Genomic DNA, 26905 nt, shown 5'->3' with positions numbered 1-26905 from the left:
ACCATGTTATTATTCCTACATTAACATAATAGACCATGTTGCTACTAATACATTAACATAATAGACCATGTTGTTATTCCTACATTAACATAATAGACCATGTTATTATTCCTATATTAACATAGACCATGTTGTTACTAATACATTAACATAATAGACCATGTTGTTATTCCTACATTAACATAATAGACCATGTTATTATTCCTATATTAACATAGACCATGTTATTACTAATACATTAACATAATAGACCATGTTGTTACTAATACATTAACATAGACCATGTTGTTATTCCTACATTAACATAATAGACCATGTTGTTACTAATACATTAACATAATAGACCATGTTGTTATTCCTACATTAACATAATAGACCATGTTGTTACTAATACATTAACATAATAGACCATGTTATTACTAATACATTAAAATAATAGACCATGTTGCTACTAATACATTAACATAATAGACCATGTTGCTACTAATACATTAACATAATAGACCATGTTACTGCTACATTAACATAATAGGCCGTGTTGTTACTAACACATTAACATAATAGACCTTCGTAACAACATGGCCTAATACATCAGCTGAGGAGAGTCACTTCCCTTTTCCGTGATTTTTAAAAGTCTGGTCGTTTTTATTTTTATAGCATTTTTATTAATCTCAGAATTCCCCGGGAATACAGTACAAAACAAAACCCTTCCGTAACTCGTTTCACTGGACAATTACCTTAATAAACACGTCCTCCGAGTCCCAAATGGCAACCTACACCCTATTTAGTCGACTACATTTGACCAGAACCCCGTGGGCCCTAGTTCCCAGTTTGACCTCACACTGCCCGATCCATTGTGTATAATGTCCTAAGGACACCCCACCACCACCACACTTACTCACTGCCTTCAATCGGGGTGGCAGTGTGGTGGCCTAGTGGTTAGAGCGTTGGACTAGTAACCGGAAGGTTGCAGGTTCAAACCCCCGAGCTGACAAGGTACAAATCTGTCGTTCTGCCCCTGGACAGACAGTTAACCCGCTGTTCCTAGGCCGTCATTGAAAATAAGAATTTGTTCTTAACTGACTTGCCTTAAATTAAAGGTCAAATAAATAAATAAAAATCAATGTCTCATCAGGACTGTCATGATTATTCATTGATTCCTAAAGGCTGTATTAAGTCATTGTTGAAGGGCCTTATGTCTACATGTACATTAGAAGTGCACATGGAGGACCACAGCTGGAAGTCACAGTAAGGAACCAAACAATAACAAGTAAAACTGTGTTTGTGTGTTTATACTGTAGGCCTACAAGGTCAAGTGTGCGGGTGCATATGTTGTGGGTGTGGAAGTGCATCTAAGCAACTTTTTCCTTTGAGCTGTGTTCCCTTTTTCAACTTGAATTCAACCTCAAATCAGACCTCAAATTGACTCACCTCAGCCCCATAGACCTTCTCTGATGACGCCAGATCAATAATAAGGCCTTTTGACCACGGGTCAATCGGAACAAAGACCTCCAACCAATACTACAAATTCTGTCTGTCTGTCTGTCTGTCTGTCTGTCTCTCTGTCTCTCTCTCTGTCTGTCTCTCCCTCATCTCTGTCTCTCCCTCATCTCTGTCTCTCCCTCATCTCTGTCTCTCTGTCTGTCTCTGTCTCTCTCTCTGTCTGTCTCTCTCTCTCTCCGTCTCTCCGTCCGTCTCTCTCTCCGTCCGTCTCTCTCTCCGTCTCTCTCTCTCCGTCTCTCTCTCTCCGTCTCTCTCTCCCGTCTCTCTCTCCGTCTCTCAGTCTCCTCTCTCTCTCTCTCTCCGTCTCTCTCTCTCTCTCTCTCTCTCTCGTCTCTCTCTCTCTCCGTCTCTCTCTCTCTCCGTCTCTCTCTCTCCGTCTCTCTCTCCGTCTCTCTCTCCGCCTCTCTGTCTCTCTGCATGTCTCTCTCTCTCTCTCTCCGCCTGTCTCTCTCTCTGTCTGTCTGTCTTTCTCTCTCTCCGTCTCTCTCTCTCTCCGTCTCTGTCTTTCTCTCTGCATGTCTGTCTCCTTTCTCTCTCTCTCGTCTCTCTCTCTCTCCGTCTCTCTCTCTCTCCTCTCTCTCCGTCTCTCTCTCCTCTCTCTCTCCGTCTCTGTCTTTCTCTCTGCATGTCCTCTCTTCTCTCTCTCTCTCCTCTCTCTCTCTCTTCGTCTCTCTCCGCTCTCTCTCTCTCTCTCTCTCCGCCTCTCTCGCTCTCCTTCTCTCTCTCTCGTCTCTCTCTCTCGCTCTCTCTTTTAGTCTCTCTCTCTCCCTCTGTCTTTCTCTCTGCATGTCCATCTCTCTTTCTCTCTCTCTCTCCGTCTCTCCTCCGTCTCTCTCTCTCTCTCCGCCTCTCTCTCTCCGCCTCTTTCTCTCTGCATGTCCATGTCTCTCTCTCTCTCTCCGTCTCTCTCTCTCCATCTCTCTCTCTCTCTCTCCGTCTCTCTCTCTCCGTCTCTCTCTCTCTCCGTCTCTCTCTCTCCGCCTCTGTCTTTCTCTCTGCATGTCCATGTCTCTCTTTCTCTCTCTCTCCGTCTCTCTCTCTCTCTCTCTCCTCTCTCGTCTCTCTCTCTCTCTCTCTCTCTCTTCGTCTCTCTCTCTCTCTCTCTGTCCATCTCTCTCTCCGTCTCTCTCTCTCTCTCCGTCTCTCTCTCTCTCCGCTCTCTCTGTCTTTCTCTCTGCATGTCCATGTCTCTCTTTCTCTCTCTGTCTCTCTCTCTCCGTCTCTCTCTCTCCGCCTCTCTCTCCGCCTCTCTCTCTCTCCGCCTCTCTGTCTTTCTCTCTGCATGTCCATGTCTCTCTTTCTCTCTCTCTCCGTCTCTCTCTCTCTCCGTCTCTCTCTCTCCGTCTCTCTCTCCGCCTCTGTCTTTCTCTCTGCATGTCCATGTCTCTCTTTCTCTCTCTCTCCGTCTCTCTCTCTCTCCGTCTCTCTCTCTCTGCCTCTCTGTCTTTCTCTCTGCATGTCCATGTCTCTCTTTCTCTCTCTCTCTCCGTCTCTCTCTCTCTCCGTCTCTCTGTCTTTCTCTCTGCATGTCCATGTCTCTCTCTCTCTCCGTCTCTCTCTCTCTCCGCCTCTCTTGTCTTTCTCTCTGCATGTCCATGTCTCTCTTTCTCTCTCGCTCTCCTTTTATCTTCTTCATTACAGGTCACTTTAGTTCTATCAGCTGTGTCCACGGCCGTGCACATCCTTAGCCAATCATCTCTCTCTATCCATAAATGAGGACAGTGACCGCCATGTCTCAACCGCCAGGCTCTCCTCTTAGACCATGTTCACCCCGAAGGCAATGAATGAATTCTGCCTCTAGTCTTCTAACTGTAATCAATCTAGCCTCATTGAAATACAGGCTTAATGATGTTTGAAACTGATCTAGAAACCGGTAAAAAAAGGGAAAGGACAGTGTCAGTTGGGTCGTCATTCGTTACCACAGCCAGAAAGTCAGAAAGCTACCAATCACGAGGCAGTGTGATGACGCTTATGGTTTGTGGGAAACAACCAATCATACGAGGGAGTTGGATGACGCGCATGCCGACCAGATTGCAGGGGCCGCCGAGAGACATGCTTTTCTTTTATCTTGTGATCCATCAATGTTTTGGTTATTTACTAGATTTAATAAAACCAACCGTTCTAAATGCAAAGTGGTAATCAGATGTCTTATTCAAACGCAGATTGCAAAGCTTATCATGATGTTTGCCCTTAGTCAAAGTTACTCCACTATCTGCATTGTTTAGAAAATGGCATGTAGGTAAACAAATTAACACAAATCCACAAGTAAAATGTACAGTTTCACAGAACTGTTTCACAGATTGGTATTTATTTATTATTGGTGTATTATTGTCTGATTAAAGATGAAAACGTGTTACTTTATTTGGCACTTAGGCACTTACTACAGTCATGTATTTATCTAATACAACATAGCCTTGCAGTTCACCTTTTTGGTATTTATTAAATAACAACTGACTGGACTTTCTAGACAACCAAAGCTCTTCACAGTGCAAGGGGTAACTCACCAGCCTAACCCCACTCTAGAGGGGTAACTCACCAGCCTAACCCCACTCTAGAGGGGTAACTCACCAGCCTAACCCCACTCTAGAGGGGTAACTCACCAGCCTAACCCCACTCTAGAGGGGTAACTCACCAGCCTAACCCCACTCTATAGAGGGGTAACTCACCAGCCTAACCCCACTCTATAGAGGGGTAACTCACCAGCCTAACCCCACTCTATAGAGGGGTAACTCACCAGCCTAACCCCACTCTACACAGGGGTAACTCACCACAATAACCTCACTCTACACAGGGGTAACTCACCAGCCTAACCCCACTCTACACAGGGGTAACTCACCAGCCTAACACCACTCTATAGAGGGGTAACTCACCAGCCTAACACCACTCTATAGGAGGGGTAACTCACCAGCCTAACCCCACTCTACAGAGGGGTAACTCACCAGCCTAACCCCACTCTACACAGGGGTAACTCACCAGCCTAACCCCACTCTACACAGGGGTAACTCACCAGCCTAACCCCACTCTATGGAGGGGTAACTCACCAGCCTAACCCCACTCTATAGAGGGGTAACTCACCAGCCTAACACCACTCTATAGAGGGGTAACTCACCAGCCTAACACCACTCTACACAGGGGTAACTCACCAGCCTAACCCTACTCTATAGAGGGGTAACTCACCAGCCTAACCCCACTCTATAGAGGGGTAACTCACCAGCCTAACCCCACTCTATAGAGGGGTAACTCACCAGCCTAACACCACTCTACACAGGGGTAACTCACCAGCCTAACACCACTCTACACAGGGGTAACTCACCAGCCTAACCCCACTCTATAGAGGGGTAACTCACCAGCCTAACACCACTCTACACAGGGGTAACTCACCAGCCTAACACCACTCTATAGAGGGGTAACTCACCAGCCTAACACCACTCTACACAGGGGTAACTCACCAGCCTAACACCACTCTATAGAGGGGTAACTCACCAGCCTAACACCACTCTATAGAGGGGTAACTCACCAGCCTAACCCTACTTACACTCTTAATGTATTTATTTTATTGGCCCATCCACCCCCCTCTTAGGAGGACAAAAGTTACTTTGTTTTACATTTTTACAGATATTTTGTTACATATACATTATTTATACCCTTTACATACATGTTACTTGTATAGTCCTAGACAATATTACATGATAGGAATACAGTTTGATATACACATTACACATAAAACGGTACTGTAAAAAGTGCCACGGGAGTTGGGAAACCCGTTTAAAGCCCCAACTTTTTGCATTTTATTGAGGAACATTCCATTGTTAGTTAGTAATTCAACATTAATCAAATGAAATGAATGTTGTAAACGTGTATGGAATGAATTACAGTGATCTGTCTTTGAAAGTACTGCCTTCTTGTTCATTTCAGCAGCATATTTCTCTTTGGCTTTTGTTTTGTCTGTATTCCCCCTCTGGTGACATTCATACATCCCTGTGCCCACAACATGAAACAGATCACCATTCAATTGAAAGCTTTTAGTCTCCCAACTGAGTTTGTTTTTCCTGACAATCTGTTGAAGGTCAAAAATATGATCCGAGTCGTATTAGAATGAAAGTGTTGTAGGGAAACTAATAATGTTGCTCTATCAAACAGAATAAGTCCTCGGTGCTGGGAACGTATTCCCTTATGCTAGCTAGTTAACTAGCTCATCTTAGATAAGAGTAGCAACAGTCAGCTACATTGTGTAACGGCGTTCGTTCGTCAAAAGAGAGTCGGACCGAAATGCAGTGTGGTGGTTACTCATGTCTTTAATGTAGAAGAGCGATACATGAAATAACTTAATAAATATACAAAACAACAAAACGAAACGTGAAAACCTATAGAGCCTGTCTGGTGAACACTAACACAGAGACAGGAACAATCACCCACAAAATACACAGTGAAACCCAGGCTACCTAAATACGGTTCCCCATCAGAGACAACAAGAATCACCTGACTCTGATTGAGAACCGCCTCAGGCAGCCAAGCCTAAACTAGACACACCCCTAATCAACCACAATCCCAATGCCTACAAAAACCCCAATACGACAACACAATAAACCCATGTCACACCCTGGCCTGAACAAATATAAAACGAAAACACAAAATACAATGACCAAGGCGTGACACAGTGACTATTCACACCCATTATCTTTTTCCACACTTGGTTGTGTTATAGCCTGAAATAAAAATGCATGACATTTTTACAAATTAATAAAAAAATGAAAAGCTGGAATGTCTTGAGAAAATAAGTAAGTATTCAAACCCTTTATTATGGCAAGCCTAAACATGTTCAGGAGTAAAGATGTGCTCAACAAGTCATTTAATAAGTTGCATGGAATATGTGTGCAATAGTATTTAACATGACTACCTCATTTCTGTGTCCCACACATACAATTATCTGTAAAGTCCCTCAGTCGAGCAGTTAATTTCAAACACAGATTCAACCACACAGACACAGGCGTCCTTCCTAACTCAGTCGCCAGAGAGGAAGGAAACCGCTCAGGGATTTTACCATGTTGCCAATGCTGACTTTAAAACAGTTACAGAGTTGAATTAATCTAACAGGAGAAAACTAAAGGATAGATCAACAACATTGTAGTTACTCCACAATTACTAACCTAATGACAGAGTGAAAAGAAGGAAAACAAATATTTCAAAACACACACCCTGTTTGCAACAAGGCACTATGTAATACTGCAAAACATGTGGCAAAGCAATTCACTTTTTGTCCTGAATACAAAGTGTTGTGTAGGACTTTCCCCAAACACATTGTACCACTCTGCATATATTCAAGCATAGTGGTGGCTGCATCATGTTATGGGTATGCTTGTAATCATTCAGGACTGGGGAGTTTTTCAGGATAAAAACATGTATGGAATAGAGCTAAGCACAGGCAAAATACTAGAGGATAACTCAGTTCAGTTTGCTTTCCACCAGACACTGGGAGATTAATTAATCTTTCTGCAAGACATTAACGTAAAATACAAGGCCAAATCTACACTGGAGTTGCTTATCAAGAAGACAGTGAATGGTCCTGAGTGGCCAAGTTACAGCTTTGAATTAAATCTACTTGAAAATCTATGGCAAGACCTGGAAATAGTTGTCTAGCAATAATCAATAACCAATTTGTCAGAGCTTGAAGAATAATGGGCAAGAGTTGCACAATCTAGGTGTGGAAAGCTTAGAGACTTTCCCAGGAAGACTCACCGCAGTAGAATGGCCTTTCTGAGGAGCTAAATTACTTTCAACGTGGCAATGTCATAGGATGCCACCAGCTTCCCCGGTCAACTGTAAGTGTTGTTATTGTGAAGTGGAAACGTCTAGGAGCAACAACAGCTCATCCGCAAAGTGGTAGGTCACACAAGCTCACAGAACGGTATCACAGAGTGCTGTAGTGCGTAGCGCGTAGAAATTGTCTGCCCTCGGTTGCAACACTCGCTACAGAGTTCCAAACTGCCTCTGGAAGCAATGTCAGCACAATAAATGTTCGTCGGGAGCTTCATGAAATCGGTTTCCATGGCCAAGCAGCCGCACACAAGCCTAAGATCACCATCCGAAACGCCAAGCGTCAGCTGGAGTGGTGTAGAGCTGGCCGCTCTGGAGCAGTGAAAACACATTCTCTGGAGTGATGAATCACGCTTCACCATCTGGCAGTCCGGTGGACAAATCGAGGTTTGACAGATGCGAGGAAAACGCTACCTTCCTCAATTCATAGTGCCAACTGTAAAGTTTGGTGGAGGAGGAATAATGGTCTGGGCCATTTTTCATGGTTTGGGATAGGCCCCTTAGTTTCAGTGAATGGAAGTGGAAGCACAATTCTGTGCTTCCAACTTTGTGGCAACAGTTTGGGGAAGGCCCTTTCCTGTTTCAGCATGACAATGCCCCCGTGCACAAAGAGAGGTCCATACAAAAATGGTTTGTCGAGATCGGTGTGGAAGAATTTGACTAGCCTGCACAGAGCCCTGACATCAACGCCATCGAAGACCTTTGGGATGAATTGAAATGCCAAATGCAAGCCAGGCCTAATCGCGCAACATCAGTGTCCCATCTCACTAATGCTCTTGTCGCTGAATGGAAGCAAGTCTCCGCAGCAATGTTCCAACATCTAGTGGAAAGCCTTCCCAGAAGAGTGGAGGCTGTTATAGCAGCAAAGGGAGGTGACCAACTCTATATTAATGCCCATGATTTTGGAATGAGATGCTTGACGAGCAGGTGTCCACATCATTTTGGTCATATAGTTTATAAACCAGTTCACTGTCTGAGCACTAACAGCTGTCCCAGGTTAGGTGACAGTTATGAGACATACGCTGACTAGTGTTCACCTGGGGCCTGTAACTCAAATGCTTTACACTTGCACTCGTGTGACAGTAAAGGAGATTGAAAGGGAAATCAAATGTAGCATCTGATCATAGATCCTGCAGTGACAGTTGGATTCCGCTGTCTACTCTACCATCTGGCTATAAAGCATGGTCAACTCCTCTAGTTATCTGAACTGTGAGTGTCCCAGTCGATGCACCTAAAAGAAAGACATTTCTCTCTCGGCAATAAAGTGTGTGTGTGTGTGTGTGTGTGTGTGTGTGTGTGTGTGTGTGTGTGTGTGTGTGGCCTGAGTGGGTCTGGATGAGGTGGCATTAAGAGGCTAATAGAACCATCAAAGCCCCTCGTTATGCGCTAATTAGATGGGCTCTTAAAATACAGATACAAAATACTCTCTCTGTGCCTCTCTCTGTGTCTCTGTCTCTCTCTTCAATTAAGGGTCTTTATTGGCATGGGAAACATGTTTACATTGGCAAAGCAAGTGAAATAGATAATAAATCAAGTGAAATTGACAATTAATAGTAAACATTACAATCACAACAGTTCCAAAGCAATAGGGACATTTCAAATGTCATATGTCTAAATACAGTGTTGTAATGATGTGCAAATAGTTAAAGTACAAAAGGGAAAATAAATAAACATAAATATGGGTCGTATTAACATTGGTGTTTGTTCTTCACTGGTTTCCCTTTTCTTGTGGAAATGGGTCACAAATCTTGCTGCTATGATGGCACACTGTGGTATTTTACCCAATAGAAATTAGTTTATCAAATTTGGATTTTATTTTGAATTCGTCGTCGGTCTGTGTAAAATGAGGGACATATGTGTCTCTAATACTCACTCACTTCACTCACTCACTCACTTCACTCACTCACTCACTTCACTCACTCACTTCACTCACTCACTTCACTCACTCACTTCACTCACTCACTTCACTCACTCACTCACTTCACTCACTCACTTCACTCACTCACTTCACTCACTCACTTCACTCACTCACTTCACTCACTTCACTGCTTAATGTGGGGAAATGAAAGGCTCATTCTACAAAGCTGATTGTATCAAGCACTTTGGTCCTGAACAATCACATACAACGGGACGAGATAGCAGGGGACCTCGAGTTACGGATGCACAATTGCACAAATACATGAAGGCATGCAGACACACACGCAGACACACACACACACACACCTGTCCTCCATACACCACAGGTGTGAGGGGGTGGAAACAGTAAAACAGGACTAATATGAACCCGCAGTAGAAAGACCACACATAGCCCTCAAAGTGACCCTGCTTCCTCTCCTCATACAGATAGCATCAGAAACTGTCTCAGTCACGTACCACTGCTGCGGGTATGAGGGACATAGTATAGAAAGAACTGGACCCGTATTCATGAATCGTCTTAGTGGTGATCTAGGATCAGCTTTTTAACTCTAGAATCATAATGAACAAGATCACATGGACAGGGTTCCTGATCTGTCAGTCTGTCAAACTGTCCGTCTGTCAAACTGTCCGTCTGTCAAACTGTCCGTCTGTCAAACTGTCTATAACTGTCCGTCCGTCAGTCTGTCCGTCTGTCAAACGTCTCCGTCCGTCCGTCCGTCCGTCCGTCCGTCCGTCCGTCCGTCCGTCCGTCCGTCCGTCCGTCCGTCCGTCCGTCCGTCCGTCCGTCCGTCGTCGTCCGTCCGTCCGTCCGTCCGTCCGTCCGTCCGTCAGTCCGTCAGTCTGTCCAGTCCGTCCAGTCCGTCAGTCCGTCCGTCCGTCCGTCCGTCCGTCTGTCCGTCCGTCTGCCAGTCCGTCCGTGTCCGTCTGTCCGTCTGTCCGTCCGTCAGTCAGTCCGTCTGTCAGTCAGTGTCCAGTCTGTCAAACTGTCCTGTCTGTCAAACTGTCCGTCTGTCAGTCTGTCAGTCTGTCAGTCTGTCCGTCTGTCCGTCTGTCCGTCTGTCAAACTGTCAAACTGTCAAACTGTCCGTCTGTCAAACTGTCCGTCTGTCAAACTGTCCGCCGTCTGTCCGTCTGTCCGTCTGTCCGTCTGTCCGTCTGTCAGTCTGTCTGTCTGTCCGTCTGTCCGTCTGTCCGTCTGTCTCTGTCCGTCTGTCCGTCTGTCCGTCTGTCGTCTGTCTAACTGTCCGTCTGTCAGTCTGTCCGTCTGTCTAACTGTCCGTCTGTCAGTCTGTCAACTGTCAGTCTGTCAGTCTGTCAGTCTGTCCGTCTGTCCAACTGTCCGTCTGTCCGTCTGTCCGTCTGTCCGTCTGTCCGTCTGTCCGTCTGTCTAACTGTCCGTCTGTCCGTCTGTCAACTGTCAGTCTGTCCGTCTGTCAGTCTGTCCGTCTGTCCAACTGTCAACTGTCAGTCTGTCAGTCTGTCAGTCTGTCAGTCTGTCCGCCTGTCAGTCTGTCCGTCTGTCAGTCTGTCCAACTGTCCGTCTGTCTGTCCGTCTGTCTGTCCGTCTGTCAGTCTGTCCGTCTGTCCAACCGTCCGTCTGTCCGTCTGTCAGTCCGTCTGTCCAGTCCGTCCGTCTGTCAGTCCGTCTGTCAGTCTGTCCAACTGTCTAACTGTCTAACTGTCCGTCTGTCTAACTGTCTAACTGTCCAACTGTCAGTCTGTCTAACTGTCAGTCTGTCCAACTGTCCGTCTGTCCGTCTGTCAGTCTGTCAGTCTGTCAGTCTGTCAGTCTGTCAACTGTCAGTCTGTCAGTCTGTCAGTCTGTCAGTCTGTCAGTCTGTCAGTCTGTCCGCTGTCCGTCTGTCCGCCTGTCCGTCTGTCAGTCTGTCCGTCTGTCCGTCTGTCCGTCTGTCAGTCTGTCAGTCTGTCAGTCCGTCTGTCCGTCAGTCCGTCTGTCAGTCCGTCTGTCAGTCTGTCTAACTGTCTAACTGTCTAACTGGACGTCTGTCTAACTGTCCGTCTGTCTAACTGTCCGTCTGTCTAACTGTCCGTCTGTCTAACTGTCCGTCAGTCAAACTGTCTAACTGTCAGTCTGTCTAACTGTCAGTCTGTCCAACTGTCTAACTGTCTAACTGTCAGTCTGTCTAACTGTCAGTCTGTCTAACTGTCTAACTGGACGTCTGTCTAACTGTCCGTCTGTCTAACTGTCTAACTGTCAGTCTGTCTAACTGTCAGTCTGTCTAACTGGACGTCTGTCCAACTGTCCGTCTAACTGTCCGTCTAACTGTCCAACTGTCTAACTGTCAGTCTGTCTAACTGTCAGTCTGTCTAACTGTCAGTCTAACTGTCAGTCTGTCTAACTGTCAGTCTGTCCAACTGGACGTCTGTCTAACTGGACGTCTGTCTAACTGGACGTCTGTCTAACTGGACGTCTGTCTAACTGGACGTCTGTCTAACTGGACGTCTGTCTAACTGGACGTCTGTCCAACTGTCCGTCTAACTGTCCGTCTAACTGTCCAACTGTCTAACTGTCAGTCTGTCTAACTGTCAGTCTGTCTAACTGTCAGTCTAACTGTCAGTCTGTCTAACTGTCAGTCTAACTGTCAGTCTGTCCAACTGTCAGTCTGTCCAACTGTCCGTCTGTCCAACTGTCCGTCTGTCCAACTGTCCGTCTGTCCAACTGTCCGTCTGTCCAACTGTCCGTCTGTCCAACTGTCCGTCTGTCCAACTGTCCGTCTGTCCAACTGTCCGTCTGTCCAACTGTCCGTCTGTCCAACTGTCTAACTGTCTAACTGGACGTCTGTCCAACTGTCTGTCTGTACATCTGTCCAACTGTCCGTCTGTCCAACTGTCAGTCTGTCTAACTGTTCAACTGTTCAACTGTCCAACTGTCCAACTGTCCGTCTGTCCGTCTGTCCGTCTGTCCAACTGTCCGTCTGTCCAACTGTCCAACTGTCCAACTGTCAGTCCGTCCGTCCGTCCATCCGTCCAACTGTGTCTGTCTAACTGTCAGTCTGTCCGTCTGTCCAACTGTCCAACTGTCCGTCTGTCCAACTGTCCGTCTGTCCAACTGTCCGTCTGTCCATCTGTCCGTCTGTCCAACTGTCCGTCTGTCCAACTGTCCGTCTGTCCAACTGTCCAACTGTCAGTCCGTCCGTCCGTCCATCCGTCCAACTGTGTCTGTCTAACTGTCAGTCTGTCCGTCTGTCCAACTGTCCGTCTGTCCAACTGTCCAACTGTCCAACTGTCCAACTGTCAGTCCTGTCCGTCTGTCCATCCGTCTGTGTCTGTCTAACTGTCCGTCTGTTGTTGTCTGTCCAACTGTCCAACTGTCCGTCTGTCCAACTGTCCGTCTGTCCATCTGTCCGTCTGTCCAACTGTCCGTCTGTCCAACTGTCCGTCTGTCCAACTGTCCATCTGTCCAACTGTCCGTCTGTCCGTCTGTCCAACTGTCCATCTGTCCAACTGTCCTGTCTCTGTCCAACTGTCCAACTGTCCGTCTGTCCAACTGTCCGTCTGTCCAACTGTCCAACTGTCCAACTGTCCGTCTGTCCAACTGTCCGTCTGTCTGTCCAACTGTCCGTCTGTCCAACTGTCCGTCTGTCCAACTGTCCGTCTGTCCAACTGTCCGTCTGTCCAACTGTCCGTCTGTCCAACTGTCCGTCTGTCCGTCTGTCCAACTGTCCAACTGTCCGTCTGTCCAACTGTCCAACTGTCCGTCTGTCCAACTGTCCGTCTGTCCAACTGTCCGTCTGTCCGTCTGTCCAACTGTCCGTCTGTCCAACTGTCCGTCTGTCCAACTGTCCAACTGTCCGTCTGTCCAACTGTCCGTCTGTCCAACTGTCAGTCTGTCTAACTGTCCAACTGTCCGTCTATTCAACTGTCCAACTGTCCGTCTGTCCAACTGTCCGTCTATTCATCTGTCCAACTGTCCGTCTGTCCAACTGTCCGTCTATTCAACTGTCCAACTGTCCGTCTGTCCAACTGTCCAACTGTCCGTCTGTCCAACAGTCCGTCTATTCAACTGTCCAACTGTCCGTCTATTCAACTGTCCAACTGTCCGTCTGTCCAACTGTCCGTCTATTCAACTGTCCAACTGTCCGTCTTGTCCAACTGTCCGTCTGTCCAACTGTCCGTCCATCTGTCCGCTGTCAACTGTCCGTCTGTCCAACTGTCCAATTGTCTCCGTCTGTCCAACTGTCCGTCTGTCCAACTGTCCGTCTGTCCAACTGTCCGTCCAACTGTCCAACTTGTCAGTCTGTCTAACTGGACGTCTGTCCGTCTATTCAACTGTCCAACTGTCCAACTGTCCGTCTGTCCAACTGTCCAACTGTCCGTCTGTCCAACTGTCCGTCTGTCCAACTGTCCGTCTGTCCAACTGTCCGTCCAACTGTCCAACTGTCCGTCTGTCTAACTGTCCGTCCAACTGTCAGTCTGTCTAACTGGACGTCTGTCTAACTGGACGTCCTTCCGTCTGTCCAACTGTCCGTCTGTCCGTCTGTCCAACTGTCCGTCCGCCCAACTGTCCAACTGTCCGTCCAACTGTCCGTCCAACTGTCCAACTGTCCGTCCAACTGTCCAACTGTCCGTCTGTCCAACTGTCCGTCCAACTGTCCAACTGTCAGTCTGTCTAACTGGACGCCTGTCCAACTGTCCGTCCGTCAGCCTGTCCAATTGTCTGCCTGTCCAACTTGTCCGTCTGTCCAACTGTCCGTCTGTCCAACTGTCCGCCTGTCCAACTGTCCGTCTGTCCAACTGTCAGCCTGTCCAACTGTCCGTCCAGCTGTCCAACTGTCCGTCCAATCAGCCTCCAACTGTCAGTCCAGTCCAGCCTGTCCAACTGTCAGTCAGTCCAACTTGTCAGCCTGTCTAACTGTCAGTCAGTCAGTCAGTCAGCCTGTCCAACTGTCACGTCAGTCAGTCTGTCAACTTGTCCAACTGTCCGCCTGTCAACTGTCAGTCAGTCAGCCTGTCCAACTGTCCGTCAGTCCAACTGTCAGTCCAACTGTCCAACTGTCAGTCAGTCAGTCTCAGCCTGTCCGTCCAACTGTCAGCCTGTCAGTCAGTCGTCAGTCAGTCAGTCTGTCTAACTGTCGTCCTTCAGTCAGCCTGTCCAACTGTCCGTCAGTGTCAGCCTGTCCAACTGTCAGTCAGTCAGTCAGTCAGCCTGTCGTCCAACTGTCAGTCAGTCAGTCAGTCAGCCTGTCTAACTGTCAGTCAGTCAGTCAGTCAGCCTGTCTAACTGTCAGTCTAGTCAGTCAGTCAGCCTGTCTAACTGTCAGTCAGTCAGTCAGTCAGCCTGTCTAACTGTCAGTCAGTCAGTCAGTCAGCCTGTCTAACAGTCAGTCAGTCAGTCAGCCTGTCTAACAGTCAGTCAGTCAGTCAGTCAGCCTGTCCTGTCAGTCAGTCAGTCAGTCAGCCTGTCTAACTGTCAGTCAGTCAGTCAGTCAGCCTGTCTAACTGTCAGTCAGTCAGTCAGTCAGCCTGTCTAACTGTCAGTCAGTCAGTCAGCCTGTCTAACTGTCAGTCAGTCAGTCAGCCTGTCTAACTGTCAGTCAGTCAGTCAGCCTGTCTAACTGTCAGTCAGTCAGTCAGCCTGTCTAACTGTCAGTCAGTCAGCCTCAACAGTCAGTCAGTCAGCCTGTCTAACAGTCAGTCAGTCAGTCAGTCAGTCAGCCTGCTCCAACAGTCAGTCAGTCAGTCAGCCTGTCTAACTGTCAGTCAGTCAGTCAGTCAGTCAGCCTGCCTGCCTAACAGTCAGTCAGTCAGTCAGTCAGCCAGTCAGCTCTAACTGTCAGTCAGTCAGTCAGTCAGTCAGTCAGTCTAACTGTCAGTCAGTCAGTCAGTCAGCCTGTCTAACTGTCAGTCAGTCAGTCAGTCAGTCAGTCAGTCAGTCAGTCAGTCAGTCTGTGTGTTTTCTCATTTAGCGGGCCAGAGGGACTGAACATAGCAGTGGTTGCTTTATTCAGGGCTAGGTAGTCAACCAGCCAGCCAGACAAGACAAGACACATCGACCCAGCACTATCACTGGGATAAGGGCAGCCAAGTAAACAGAGCCTTTATAACACAGTGGAGAAACACAGTGGCTGATGTTCTGTGCAAGCGTGTGTGTGCGCGTTTACACACATGCACGCGTTCGACCGCATGTGTCTGTAGCCCTGGTGCTCATCAATACCCCCCAGCGATACTCCCTCCCGGTCTGCTAACACTGAAGAACAAAGAGGTCTGGCAGCGTCGGCCAGTTATAGATCCTCACCGCTCTGTTTTTGTTCAATCAGATCATGCTGTGGTGCTGTAGTGAGGACACTTTCAGTTCAAAGTTCAATCTCCATTGAACATGGCTTCAAAAGAGAGACTTGAACATGCGCTAATGAGGCAGGATCACCTCCAGTTAGAAGCTAGAGCCAGCGGCAGGTTGGTTCTAGCCCACCCAGACATAGGACCCTGTGATAATACTGACTGTCCTGGGATTCTGGACATTTAATAGTGCATAATTCTGTATAACATTCTCCGCTTTACAATGTGCCTGGCTGGCACAGAATATAATGGATCATTTCCGTGACACCCACAGTAAAGCTGCTAAATCTGCTGATCATTTTAGATTTTTTCTTAGAGAGACAGCTTGACTGAGGAGTAAACACACCCCACAGCAAGAGGGGTGGATAAAGGTCACTTCACACTGTCACAATTCCTAAAAGAATTTGGATTATTTTATGACATGGGGTTGATTTCAGTAAGGACTGACCTCTTCATTTGCCTGCCCCTAACCAGGCTTGTACTGTCCAGCACAGCTTGTATGGAGTCAATCAGTGTCATCTCCATACTAACGACTTGTGTAACAGAGAGTGTCTGTGTTACTGCAATGAGTGGCTATTGAGATGGCTTCAGATCGCTTATTCATTCAGGGTAACCCATCCACTATCCAGCCTCCTCAACCCAGTCTTCTGCCAGAATAGCCTTGACACAAACACGTGGTGCCCAGGTCAGCCGTTTGTTCAGCCACTCGCGCCCACAATTGCTAATAACCGTTCCGCCCACGTCCGACTATGCGTAATAAAGTGGAAATCTGAGGCTACTATGGCCAATTTATTGCCTGTATATAGACTTTTTCTATTGCATTATTGACTGTATGTTTGTTTATTCCATGTGTAACTCTGTGTTGTTGTTTGTGTCACACTGCTTTGCTTTATCTTGGCCAGGTCGCAGTTGTAAATGAGAACTAGCTCTCAACTGGCCCATCTGGTTTTAAATAAAGAACAGGGACAGAACAGGGGATGTGTTCAGTGATCCAAAACCGCAGCCCCCGCCCCCTCACCTTAGACCTATTCCCTATATAGTGCACACCCCCACACAAGGCTCTGGTCAAAAGTAGTTACGATATATGGAATAATAGGGGGCGATTTGGGACGCAACCTTCCCTACATCCAGCCACCCAAAGCCCCGCCGCCACCCTCCATCTCCCTCCATGGGTCTATGACGTGAGATCAGAAAGAGAGGCGTTCAGACCATGTGATGCGGCAGGTCCATCAGGTGCAGGGAGACAGAGGCTCTGTTGAAGCAGACTTGTTGTTTTAACGACCCCTGGTCCTCTCTCATAATCTCTCTCTGTCCTCTCAACCCACACTGCTGTTCAATATGAGGAGAATGCAGAAAGATAAGATGCACACCATTAGGAATAGGGTGCCATTTAGGACAAAGCTTTACACTCTCTCTCCCCATGTTACTGTAAAATTCCTCCTTTAACTGGGCTCCTTTTAGACCTGAATGATGACATATGGATTCCATGTCACTCGCAGACAACCCCCCTTGTGTCTATACACTGAGTGGGTGTGTGTGGTTGCTGGTTGAGGATATGGGCACTACAGACGACAGACAGTACAGTGAATGTTACTTGGGACTATAGAGGTTGGTTGGAGTGGGAGCCAGTCTAGGGCAGACGGTTACGAGCCAGTCTAGGGCAGACGGTTACGAGCCAGTCTAGGGCAGACGGTTACGAGCCAGTCTAGGGCAGACGGTTACGAGCCAGTCTAGGGCAGACGGTTACGAGCCAGTCTAGGGCAGACGGTTACGAGCCAGTCTAGGGCATACGGTTACGAGCCAGTCTAGGGCAGACGGTTACGAGCCAGTCTAGGGCAGACGGTTACGAGCCAGTCTAGGGCAGACGGTTACGAGCCAGTCTAGGGCAGACGGTTACGAGCCAGTCTAGGGCAGACGGTTACGAGCCAGTCTAGGGCAGACGGTTACGAGCCAGTCTAGGGCAGACGGTTACGAGCCAGTCTAGGGCAGACGGTTACGAGCCAGTCTAGGGCAGACGGTTACGAGCCAGTCTAGGGCAGACAGTTACGAGCCAGTCTAGGGCAGACAGTTACGAGCCATCTAGGGCAGATGTGGTGTAAAGAGGTTGTTATGGATTAAATGAATGTTAGGGGTTGGAATAACAAGTCCTAAGGGTAGTTTGGGATGGGGGTTTCTACTCTGTGTGTGGGTGGTATGGATGGAAGGATAATGTATCAATGTGCTGTGTGGGTGGGTGGGTGGGTGTTATGGAAGGATAATGTATCAATGTGCAGTGTGGGTGGGTGGGTGTTATGGAAGGATAATGCATCAATGTGCTGTGTGGGTGGGTGTTATGGAAGGATAATGCATCAATGTGCTGTGTGGGTGTTATGGAAGGATAATGCATCAGTGTGATGTGTGGATGGATGTTATGGAAGGATAATGCATCAGTGTGATGTGTGGATGGATGTTATGGAAGGATAATGCATCAATGTACAGCGTGGGTGGGTGTTATGGAAGGATAATGTATCAATGTGCTGTGTGGGTGGGTGTTATGGAAGGATAATGTATCAATGTGCTGTGTGGGTGGGTGTTATGGAAGGACAATGCATCAATGCGCTGTGTGGGTGGGTGTTATGGGAGGATAATGCACCAATGTGCTGTGTGGGTGGGTGGGTGTTATGGTAGGATAATGCATCAACGTGCTGTGTGGGTGGGTGGGTGTTATGGGAGGATAATGCATCAATGTACAGCGTGGGTGGGTAAGTGTTATGGAAGGATAATGTATCAATGTGCTGTGTGGGTGGGTGTTATGGAAGGATAATGTATCAATGCGCGGTGTGGGTGGGTGTTATGGAAGGATAATGTATCAATGTGCTGTGTGGGTGGGTGTTATGGAAGGATAATGTATCAATGCGCGGTGTGGGTGGGTGTTATGGAAGGATAATGTATCAATGTGCTGTGTGCGCGGGTGGGTGTTATGGAAGGATAATGTATCAATGTGCAGTGTGGGTGGGTGTTATGGAAGGATAACTTCTACCACTTCCACACACTGCTGCTCCTGGCCAGACAAGACGAAGGGACCGAGAAAGAAAAAGAGAATAACAGCCCCCCGCCAGGATGAAAGCTCCCCACTTAAGAGTACATTAGAAGAACAAATTACTGCCACGACAGGAGGGCAACAGTCAAACACGACCCTCGAACATCAAACACAGTCACCATCCCATTCATATGCTTCTTCTTCTCTCAGACAATGTCTCTGAAATCCCAAAGTGCAGTCCACATGGTCCAGACATTCTCTTCATCTACAGTATGGTAACACAGCTGTCAAATGGATCGTACCATTAGAAGATCCCTTTGATTTGGGGGATGTTTGGATGTTTGGCTTGGTTATTCTATCTCTTTCTGATCTTAACCCCCCTCAGTCTAATGCTAAATTATGTGTGTGGCAAAGAGAGGGGAGATCTCTGTAGCAGATGTACAGTAGGTCCACTCACTCACACCATGACTCGGAAACTCTGCAACTTGGGTTAATGCTTCCTGTTCCCAGTCACTTGAATTGGACACAAATAAGGGGGAAATCTTCCTTATCGGGATGGGCGGCAAAAATCTGCTGTTGAGGGACTGTGGGAAATCTATGGGATAACTGGATAGAAAACAACTCCATCCTCCACTGATGGGGAAGTGAGGCCCAGGGAAGTTACCCGAATGGGAGAGGGGAAACATTTGAGCGTAACACTCCAAGGCTTGGTTCACCAGATGTGTTCAGTGTTTAAGAGTCCTCTACGGTCTGTTATACACACCTGTTATGGAACTCAAGGGAACACCAAACCTGACTGTACAGAATCAATATCCCATAGATTAATGGTAGGCTACATTCTAAATGACAATGTGTTCCCACAGTAGTGCACTACGTAAGGAATAGGGGGCCATATGGGACACAGGTGCAGACTTGCCACAGGGATTCATTCTCATGTGATGCTTTATGGGTTTAGTTGGTTCCAGACACAGTTTCCGTGTGTGTGTGTGTGTGCTTTCAGAGCAGCTGTCCAGCGGAGGGTGTATTGATTGAAGTCTCCTGTAAGACATACTGTTTACATCTAACAGAGGAGGAGATCAATAGGAACCATTCCATGTTCATGCATACACATCTATCGGCTCTTTATTTCCAAGATGCAGTCACACACACACACACACACATACATACCACGCACAGAGACAGACACACACATACCACGCACACACACACCACGCACAGAGACACACACACCACGCAGAGACACACACACCACGCACAGAGACACACACACCACGCACAGAGACACACACACCACGCACAGAGACACACACACCACGCACAGAGACACACACACCACGCACAGAGACACACACACCTTTGTCTGATGGCTTTACTTTGCTACAGAATTATTTTCTCACCTGCCCACATTTACTATTCATACAACTGGACACACCAATCAGAACTCTCCCTTACAGTAACTCAACATCATACGGTGTGATAACAACACAGGGATTTGAAGGGAAGATCACCACAGTTTGTCTGTCTGGAAATCTGCAGTAGACAATGTTTTACCATTCTCTTCCTCTGTTTTTGTATCCTTTTAGTTATACAGCTCAACCCCTAGAAGTTTGAAACATCTCCCTGAGGAAAATCAGCATGATTCGCCTCGCTGGAGACATCTGCCCTTTGAAAGAGAGGAGCAGTTTAAACAGCTGTCACATCTGTTCGTCTGCACATCTTCAGATAAAACGTCTGGGGCCATAATGCTGATCTACTGTAAGGATCAGGCCCTACCTCTGCCCATGTACTTTTATTCATTGTGATGTAAAAAAGCAAATCTGATCCTAAATCAACACTCCTACTCTGAGACGATTGGCACATACGGCCCCTGGGGTAATGTTGTGTTTGGATACTGGAGAAGAGAAGGGAGACATCATGAAGACATATAAACAAACACTGTGTCAGACAAACAGCCAGGATAGCCACAACAAGCCTGTCTAACCAGAGCACATAGAACCGTTTTTAACTCTTGATATACTCACACAAAATATGCCAATTCACAGTGAGCTCCTGTAGATAGATTTCAACTGGAGACTGTATGCTAATGAATGTATCTCTAAGTGCATAGAAGATGGGTAAATCCGTTTGAATTCAATCCTTTTTTGACAGCACCCCTTTTAATTTGAATGAAACCTTTCATATACGTTTGCCTGTTGCAGAAGTGGTCAGAAAGTTACTTTTTGGACCTTAAAGCCCAAACATTCAGGAGATGCTTAAAGTTGCCCCATTTCGCATACCCCACTGTACCATGATACATTGTGTTGCAACATCCATGTCTTCATCACTGGAAAAGATAAAAGGTTTAGATCGGTAGCATTTTAAAGCTTACAGACAGGGTTTCTAATAGGTTTTACTTTACCTTCATTCAACTAGGTAAGTCAACTAGGTAAGTGGGGATTCAATCTTGCAACCTTTAAGTTACAAGTCCAAAGCTCTAACCACTAAGCTACCTGCCGCCCCAAATATAATTTATTGATAGAATAGAGAGGGACATAGAATGCCTGTGAACACACTTGGTGTTTTGTAGTGTGTTTTGTGATGTATGTGTCGTGCTTTATGGGTCATAGAGTATGGGTTACGCAATATGGGTCATACTGTATGAGTCGTATGGTATGGGTCATACCGTATGGGTCGTGAGGTATGGATCATGCTGTATGGGTCGTACCGTATGGGTCGTTACATATGGGTCGTGAGGTATGGATCATGCTGTATGGGTCGTACCGTATGGGTCGTTACATATGGGTCGTGAGGTATGGATCATGCTGTATGGGTCGTACAGTATGGGTCATTAAGGATGGGTCGTATAGTATGATCAAGCTGTATGGGTCGTTACGTATAGGCCGTTACGTATGGGTCGTACGGTATGGATCATGCTGTATGGGTCGTTACGTATGGGTCGTGAGGTATGGATCATGCTGTATGGGTCGTACATGTCCATACGTAGGCTACATATCCATGTATGGTGTCATGTATTATCATGAATGATCATACCGAAGTTTTCTACGTAGCAACCAAAGAGTTTCATCCCCGTACATGTTGAAGCTTAACACTGTTAGTCAATCAAGAGGAACCAAATATCAGACTTTAGAAAGTGCTGGCAGCTCAACTGCATCAAAGCCCTGAGTTTGCCTGAGCTTCAATCTAATTGGATAAAAAAGGAAACTCTGCTTCTAACACTCAGAGTACATTTTTCGAGAACTTTGAGCTACATAGCACCATCCACTTTGGGTCCAATTTGTAAGTCGCTCTGGATAAGAGCGTCTGCTAAATGACTTAAATGTAATGTAAATGGGTTCTATTCCATGCCCCCTGTCCATCCATGCCTGTATTTTCATCAAATTGTTCTCTGTTTGGAGGTAATATGAGCGCACACACACACACACACACACACACACACACACACACACACACACACACACACACACACACACACACACACACACACACACACACACACACACACACACACACACACACACACACACACACTCACAGGGTGTCGCTCTCGTAATAAGCCTATGAACACACTCACACACACCTGTTTGGCATCTTCCCTTTCCTGTCACTGTTAGGTTTCATTATTGGGATTCCTGCCTGTCATTCACCCGACGGCATTTCAAAACCAGGAAGTTCCACAAAACCAGACACTCACAGGCTTGCACACACACACACAATCCGTTTCTTTTGTTAAGACAAGGCATCCAGCTCCAGGCCTTGATGTGGGATAAAAAGTATCTTTGTTATATGGATATCACAGCTCTCAGCTCCCCCCTCTCTCATTGTCATTATTTTCAACATGGCCCTCCCCTGATCTACCGAGGATTGTGGGCCCTCTCTCTCTGGGGACTTTCATCTGTCAGGCACCACCTTGGCGGCAGTGCGGGGGTTAGTTTTCCCATCTTACCTTGTGCTGGAGTGTCTGCCTTCCTTCCCACTCTTTGGAGGTGGAGACAAGACGATATCCTCTAGCGTAATGAGGAGCTGCTCTCGCCCCGTCGCTCTGACTGACACCTCTCTCCTTCATGTTGTCAACACAACAGATGGCTCATGATTGCCTGGGTGGCCATATTGAGTTAATTAAGGATGTAATTTGTGGAGCCGAGAGCTGCGTCATTTCTCGTCGCATGGCTGCCTTGCTCGCTCTGTCACCTCGTTATCTCTGAATAGGGTGTTTCTCACTCAAACTTCCCCTCCTCTTATGTTTGTCTTCCACCTTATTGAAAAACTATACATTCAGTGGTAGTACTAATGGTAATCCGTGACCAATTACCAGAAATATGGACGAGTGGTCAAGTCCACATTGTTTGCACAAGCAGGAAAATATTTGGGTTAAGATTGTCAAAGAGTAGAAAGGACACAGTCCATAAAGACACACATTACAAATTCAAGATGTAGGCCTTCCATAACTGTCAATGATTTCATCGATTGAATTGAAAACATGGATTTTTTAAAAGCGTACAATTCCTGCTAGGATTTTTCTGCGTGTCTTTAAATCACACTGTATTACTGCCACTATATTACCACCCATATAGATATGCTTGGGGAAGTATATACAGAGGAGGATACTCACAGTGTTCCTTACGGTCCTCAGGACTAGACGAGGCCTCTCTGTCCGACAGCAGCCCAGACACCGTAAACAACTTCCTCCCAGAATCCTCGGCGGCCTTGAGTGATCCCGGTGAGCCAGAGAGGAAACACCCTCCTCCAAAATCATACTCCTTCCCCTCAGAATCTGTGTAGCAGCCCTTGAGCCTCTTAGCAGGGGTGAAGGCTGACTGATAACCCCTGGTCTCCCTCTCTTCAGGCGGGGAGGAGAAGGGTCGGAAGGCCCCTACCCCAATGTGGTTGAGCATCCCCAGGGAAGGGCAGTCCAGGTTGTTGGGGTGAAACTGGAACTGAGGATGGAGGTGGAGCAGGGAGGCAGGGAAGTCTCTGGCAGGGAAGTCTCTGGCAGGGAAGTCTCTGGCAGGGAAGTCTCTGGCAGGGAATGAGCCGTGGCCGGAGATAGGCCCCTGACGGTTGTACATGGAGGCAAATGTGTAGGAGCCGGAGGGGAAGTCCTTCTCAAAGATTGGGGCCCTGAAGGACCTCGGGGCCTGGCAGGGGACGGAGGCCTGGCAGGGGCCGGAGGCATCACGGCCTGTCTTGGCTGTGGAGGCCAGCACCATCAGGGCTGGGGACGCCAGGGGACCGGGCAGGTAGGAGGAGCTGTCCATCTTGAAGGTGGGCCAGTGGAGGTCCATCCAATCAACTCCTCGCTGTCCCTAAAGCGAGAGGGGACTGGTCAATAGGGGATGGGCTTAGTAATGGTGTGCTTTGGAGACAGATGAGGTTGATGCTGAATGACTTCACTGTGAGTCCATCCTCAGAGTCGTTGAGCCAGTAACCGAAATGTCACTGGTTCAGACGAAAATCTGTCGATGGGGCCTTGAGCAAGGAACTTAATCATTGCTCTGCTAAATGTACAGTAAATGTAAGACATCTTGATAAAATATTATTGTCAGAAATGAGGGTGATATAAGAAAGAGATATGGGGGATGAAAGAACTGTGACACAATTAACTAATTCAAAAGTTAAATAATAACTTTACCAAAAATAAGACATTTCCATAAGGAATGTGCAATCTGGACAGAAAATTATGTTAAGAATGGTAACACACTTTCATACTCTTTAAGTAACTAAACTGGGAAAGGAAAAGCTGTGCTGATTTGTATTAGTAACTGAGAATGTGCTGTTAAATTCAATTGAAAGTTACATTTAAAAAAAACATACAAACATACAATAGAAAATAAAGTAAAACGCATATATTTCCATGTACTTGACATTACGTTTTATGAAATAGATATTTGGGTGAATATCATTTTTTTGTGTGGTCTGCATAAAAGGTTAAAATAAATCCCAATATTGCCATCTAATTCTAAAATGTAAATGTACAGATCTTGAAGAGGATTATAAAACGAATCGTTTCTGTTTCCTCAATGTTAAAGTTTCTGAAATTAACCTATTTATAGGCTACAAATGATCAATTAAAAATGATGTTCCTTACAGGTTTGGTTATGAAAGAGATCGTTTTGCTATTGATCATCTACACTTATAGTGAACTTTGATAGATTTAGATGTGTTTTACATATGAATGTGCAAATTAAAAACTTATGTTCAACAAAAAACAATCACATGAAAGAGGTCGCATGTCTTCTGCGTTCTCTCGCCCCAAGTGACTTTTTTAAACACTACTCAGTCTACCAAAATCTACTATTGTGTACCTTAGCAGCGCTTCCCTTCCTCGTTGTTTTACTACTCGGTACTCATTCTAATGTGCGAGCGTAATAACATCCTTTAGACTCCCTGCAAGAGATTTTTTTTACATTTTGTTTATTTTATGTATTATATAGGTATATTTAGACTTAACACGCCAGGCCTATATATTAGAAACATTTCAAGCCATCCCATGTGTTTGATATATCCCAGTGATGACACACCTTACGCAACTGGTCAACTAATCATCAAGGCCTTGATTAGGTGAATCTGGCGAGATAGTTCAGGGCAACAACAAAATTGTGAAACGTCTCGGGGTCCCCAAATGAGCGGTTTAAGAACAACGTCAGAAGTTGGACAACAGAATTCCCAACAAACATCTTGAAAAGTAGGCTATTCAAATGTAACACAAACCCTGATTTGCGAGTAAAAAATAATAATAAAAAGTGTAGCAGTCTTCAAGAGAAAATACCTGATAATAAAACATTTATCCAGATAATTATAAAAAATATATATTAATAGGATATTGCATATAGGGCCGATAAGAAGCCAACAAAATGTAGAATAGGCTACACAATAAGGCTATACATGTGCTAATTTAACCCATAACCCCTAGGTTACCATAACAATTTAACAGTTAAGAAGAAGTTGCATATAGGGCTAGACGTAGGCTACTTACCGAGTTAAACGTGTAGTAATGGACCTTTGTTAACCGCACAAAGAACACTTTCTCAAGTTAAGATGTCAAAGATCGTTGGCATCTTTAAAAAAACACGCGCTTGCGATTCTTTCCAAGTATAGTGCGGTATTTGTCACGTGGACGGACCAATTATAATTGTAACAGAGGAGGTGGTGAATTTGTGAGGTTAAAGCGACGCTGGTTCAGGCTGTTGTGGCTACTGCTGCTGCTGCTCAGATGCTTGTCCACGCTTCGAGTGATGATCCCCTCTCCCAGCTCTCTTAGCCTACCTTTCCCCTCCGAGTCACTCTCCCCGAAGAGGGTCTGTGAGCTACATTTAGAGAGTTCAATCTGTTATCCTCAGTGCTAGCCTCTATCCTGAACAACAACATTATACTCAAACGTGATTAAGCCATATCCAACTGCTTTAAAAAATAATGTACCTCTGGCAAAGGTACAAATAAGTAACATACATGGCCATTTAAATCCTGATAACAACATGCTTTAGTCCTGATTGTAAACATTTTATACCAAACACAGATGTTCAGGCATAGATATTGTCTCACTTCAACTCAACATTGAGATTTTACATTTGGCATTGTTTCTTTCCATAAAATAAACTGCACTTTTTGTAATGGCAGTGTAATGAACTACTAGGCTACTTAAGTTTAAAGGTAACAATATGGGCTGGGGACTGAGGAAAGGGGATAACCTTGAAAAGGACCAACACTGGACAGTACAAGGCCCAGGCTTAATAACATGCCTAATGGGGTCAGTCTCACATGTGACGGAAAGCTTTATAAAATGTGAAGTGCTTGGGACTGAGTTGTCTTCCATTCCTCTGTTCAGTAGAGAATTGCTTAGGTTGATGGCCATGTCCTGTGCTTTTGATTTCGGAAAAATATTGCTGTTGCTGAGTTAGAATGCAAATGATCATTTAATGCTGAAATTGTGTCTATTGGGTGGTTGATCTTCTTGACTCGGAGGGATTCAGACATTTAACACTGTTTGATGGATAACACGAGAAAATCACTCTTAATGTGGTTTTATCAGAATTTGTATAGTTTAAAGACTTTTTGGGAATAATGTTATTGAAATAATTATGTCTTCCCCTGAGCCATTCCAGAGGTTCTGTTGGGCTAATCTAATGTGACACGTAATTTCCATGTCTCCAACGGTACTATGTTTGCTTCCCCTCAGGTCTCAGTCTGTAATTGATTCCAGCCACACCCCATTGAGAACCATACCAGGCCTAACGGAACCCACCACCCCAACCCCACAGCCCACACCCCAAACTCCACCACAGCCCACCACCCCAACCCTTCGTCCTCCTCTTCTGAGGAGGACTAGGAAGGATTGGACCAATACGCAGCGTGGTAAGT

The 26905-nt window shown here is 46.2% G+C and overlaps 1 protein-coding gene across 1 annotated transcript in view; it reads right to left on the bottom strand.

Moving 5' to 3' along the window:
• LOC118400681 (E3 ubiquitin-protein ligase RNF220-like) overlaps positions 1 to 25774 on the bottom strand; it is a 53932-nt gene extending 28158 nt beyond the window's left edge. The window contains exons 1-2 of the mRNA XM_052475308.1: positions 25524 to 25774; positions 23160 to 23853 (exon numbers count right to left, since the gene is read on the bottom strand). Of these exons, the coding sequence (XP_052331268.1) occupies positions 23160 to 23832 (673 nt within the window). The 5' untranslated portion in view covers positions 23833 to 23853; positions 25524 to 25774. The remainder of the gene's footprint in view (positions 1 to 23159; positions 23854 to 25523) is intronic.
• Between the last annotated feature and the right edge of the window lie 1131 nt (positions 25775 to 26905).

The sequence above is a fragment of the Oncorhynchus keta genome, chromosome 22 (assembly GCF_023373465.1).
Source record: "Oncorhynchus keta strain PuntledgeMale-10-30-2019 chromosome 22, Oket_V2, whole genome shotgun sequence".
Taxonomy (NCBI): domain Eukaryota; kingdom Metazoa; phylum Chordata; class Actinopteri; order Salmoniformes; family Salmonidae; genus Oncorhynchus; species Oncorhynchus keta.
Note: the sequence above shows the minus strand (reverse complement) of the source record. Positions and strands in the feature narration are given on the sequence as shown.